This window comes from Opisthorchis viverrini (genome assembly GCF_000715545.1).
Source record: "Opisthorchis viverrini unplaced genomic scaffold opera_v5_538, whole genome shotgun sequence".
Taxonomy (NCBI): Eukaryota; Metazoa; Platyhelminthes; class Trematoda; order Opisthorchiida; family Opisthorchiidae; genus Opisthorchis; species Opisthorchis viverrini.
In genome coordinates, this window is record NW_008752203.1 from 172,839 (window position 1) to 176,194 (window position 3,356).

The following is a 3,356-nucleotide window of genomic DNA, read 5'->3' on the forward strand; positions in this document are numbered from 1 at the left end:
GTATGTGATACTTGTATTATGAATACCGAGCTAGTATACAAGTCTATAATTTGTATTTTCCCCATCGACAGCTGGATAGAACGGAACTCCATAATTCGGCCGGGCAGAGAGGTGTGCGAAAACACTCCGTTTTATTTTCCCTACTCGTCCTTGGAGCAACACTGTTGGTTTATTTAGAGGCTCGAAAACTCGATCTGCTGGATTTACGGATCACGTGACGGTCGTGGATCATGTATGCATGGAAATATAAGAAATCGGGAAACGATTTCTCAGGGATTGTTTGCAAAGCATTATAAGGACACTTTTCCTCAGTGAATCGTTAAAAGCAATACAAAACGTGGCTATGTTAATTTGTTCTTCTCTTTTAGTTTAGCCAGACCGTTTTTGTTATTGGAAACTCAAGATTGTTGTGAATTTCCCCCACAGTTTCTTGCTTGAGATGAGATTTGAAAAAAATACATTTGTACCCACACTGATTACACTTTAGAACCGTTTAAAGATCTTGTATATACCCATCAAAACAAAACCACTGATAGATCAGTCTTTGTGTACCGTTAGATGAATGACCGGTTAATTGGGGCTACCTAATAAACGTTTAGAAATTCGTCACTTCTAAGGATTTGCACACGTTTACACGGTCGCTCGATTGCTTAAATCTTTTTAGCATGACGAGCAACGCAGTTCTTATGGTCAGTTTTGACTGCATGGTATAATTCAAAGACGATATCTCTGAAACCAAGCGACAGGTGTCAAAGACATTCCCCGGCATTTTATTCTGGTATGTTTGCAACGTGTGTACAAAATTATATCTCCATATTTCGTGTCTGCAAGAATAGTTGACACCCAACCAGAGACAATTCTGATAAGAGTAGTTGCTGACAGTCTAACTTGCAACTTAACTTAACAAGACCAGGTTCACATACAGTTGGATGGAATATTTAAAGTCCTCTGGAAATCTACCACCCATAATCATCTAGCTTCAAAGACCAAGTGACAATTTAAGTTTGGTATATTTTCTTCATGAAAGTTGAGGAGCTGTGAATTAATCTCCACAAAATGTTTGGTCGAACTTTGTATGAACCAGTAACGAAAAAGACAACATAACGGGAACCTAATACGTACCTTTTCGTAGCATGTACCCACATTTTACATACCCATCACGCCCACACTATGTGCTAAATTTGCAGTGGATCGATCGGCCTCGTTCAGCTGTAGCACCCTTCCGGTGCCTAGCTGCCATGCTACCCGAAGGAAGCACGAGGGCTGCGATATTGCCAGGTTGTCCAAGCCTAGACAGGGGAAGTCGAGAGGCGGAAATCGGATTCGATCCACGAACCTTCCGGTTAGTAAATTCGCGCTCCAACCACTTGGGCCATCTCGCCATCTCGATCGACCTCAGTTATTCTCAGCTAATTTAGTGGTAGATGTTCGTATTGCGGAAGCACGAACTCCTGTGGCGCAGGAGGGTCACGACAGACTCATGTGTTCATCAAGCAATCTGTGGCAAACAAGTGTAGAACCAGCTGTGGCAAACGTCGCGGCATAGTTCGAAGTTTGTCCCGATGACTCGCATTATCTTACATTGACTGAATGCGGAACTCCGGCTTTGTAGCCTCCATGGCATGAGGTTGCTGTGGCAAGGCGATTATTGTTGAATTCTAGCTAACATGAGATTGGGGTTAGAGCATTACAGTCAACCGAAACCAAATCAAGACTTGGGAAGATCGATTTACCGTAAAATGTTGTCTTATGGTTAATGCTAGAAAATCTGCCTCAAAAGTGCGGTTTTATGACACTTGCGAAATGACTTTGTCTGCGACTAAAGAGTAGTGTTCAGATGACCTGAATGCTTCTCCCGTATCATTTGGCATCTTGATCAACTAGGTGATCGATTTCGAGTTCGGCATTATTGCTGCATACGTAACGGTTATGGTTGGCTCTGGCATTATTGAAGTTGCTCAAGGTGCGTCTAAGCCACAACTATTAGCATGATTTTAATATCAACGTTGAATACATCATCGTTTTTCATTCTTAAAGTGTCAAGTCGCACCCAGTCATGGAAAAGTTCATGTGCAGAGAGTGACACGTCCCCAAAGTCACCATCGGTACGACACTTTCGGAAAACTGGTGAGTTGGCAGAGCTCACCAACCACGGCTTAGCAACATAAAACCAGTTGAGTGGGGCTGAAATTGTTCACGACCGGAACACCGTCATTGGCTGTACAGAACGAACAAGTGAACGACCTTCACGCCCGGAACACCACCATTAGCTCTACAGAACGAGCAAGTGAAGGACCATATTTACAATACAGCAATGTCCCGAGTTCTCTGACTTCTCCTTATCGCGTAGTCTGGCAGGCTCAGTGCAGGCCTAACGAATAGACGGCCACCCACGATTTAACGTAGGGCATGGATTGACCCACGCTTTGGGTTCGCCTTACAATTCTGTCGAAGGATACAAAAAAGTAGATAATTTTCATATTGCACCGTCAGTTTCGTGCTCAAATATTTCGCGATCAGATTGTATAAGCGTGTAACGGTGGATACTACTGATGAGGCATGCGAGTAGTGTCTTCTCGTAAATCCACTTTACGTCTCTTGAAAAGTGAGATCTTTTAAGGAATTGGTGGAGTCGGTTTGTAGCATTTGCTTGCGTTTGAGCGACAGTCAATGAATACCCAGGAATGTTCAAGAGGACGCGTTCAAGGAGAAGATGGATATTCAGTTTTGTAGACAAGATGCATTTGAGAGTTTTACTTCCCTGTCCAATAGTCTAATTGTTTAGGTGATGTTTCTCTAATAAAAAACTCCGCAGCAAAAGCGTTCTTTCTTTCAAGGGTAGTGCACTAGGTACGTGGTGTTTTGACAGCTGACTGTTTTGAAATAAATTAACTCACAACTTCATAATGCAAAGATCATCGCAACAAAGTAGGTTTCTTTTAAAATGCTGCTTAATTACACACGGTACAGTAGCTTTCCAAATGGGGGCAAAATCTGAAAAACCCAATGGTCATCTTGACATCATGCTTATTCCTGGGTGTTTCATTATATCTCAACTCTGTTCCATAACAGCTATGAAATTCGGGCGATAACCTGAGTATCTATATGCATTTCTTCTGCTCACGGAGATAAGCACAACGGAAAGTATTCCTTGTTCGACTTTCTGGTAATCTCAGCAAGCACAGCCTCGAAAGAGATCGTTCCTTGTGTCGCACTCTCGTTGTTGGCTTTGCGTGATCAGACCACGCATTCAATGTCTGCGATACTTTACTTCTTAATTGACCGCGGCCAGAAGTATCGCAAACAGGTATGCTACATTTCAAGCAAATGGACGATTGATTATCTTGAAGAGTAGC

The 3,356-nt window shown here is 42.6% G+C and overlaps 1 protein-coding gene across 1 annotated transcript in view; it reads right to left on the reverse strand.

Moving 5' to 3' along the window:
- T265_11654 (hypothetical protein) overlaps positions 1–1,145 on the reverse strand; it is a gene marked incomplete at both ends in the record, with an annotated part of 3,722 nt that extends 2,577 nt beyond the window's left edge. The window contains one exon of the mRNA XM_009178365.1: positions 1,123–1,145. Coding sequence (XP_009176629.1) covers positions 1,123–1,145 — 23 coding nt within the window. The remainder of the gene's footprint in view (positions 1–1,122) is intronic.
- Positions 1,146–3,356: the final 2,211 nt, after the last annotated feature.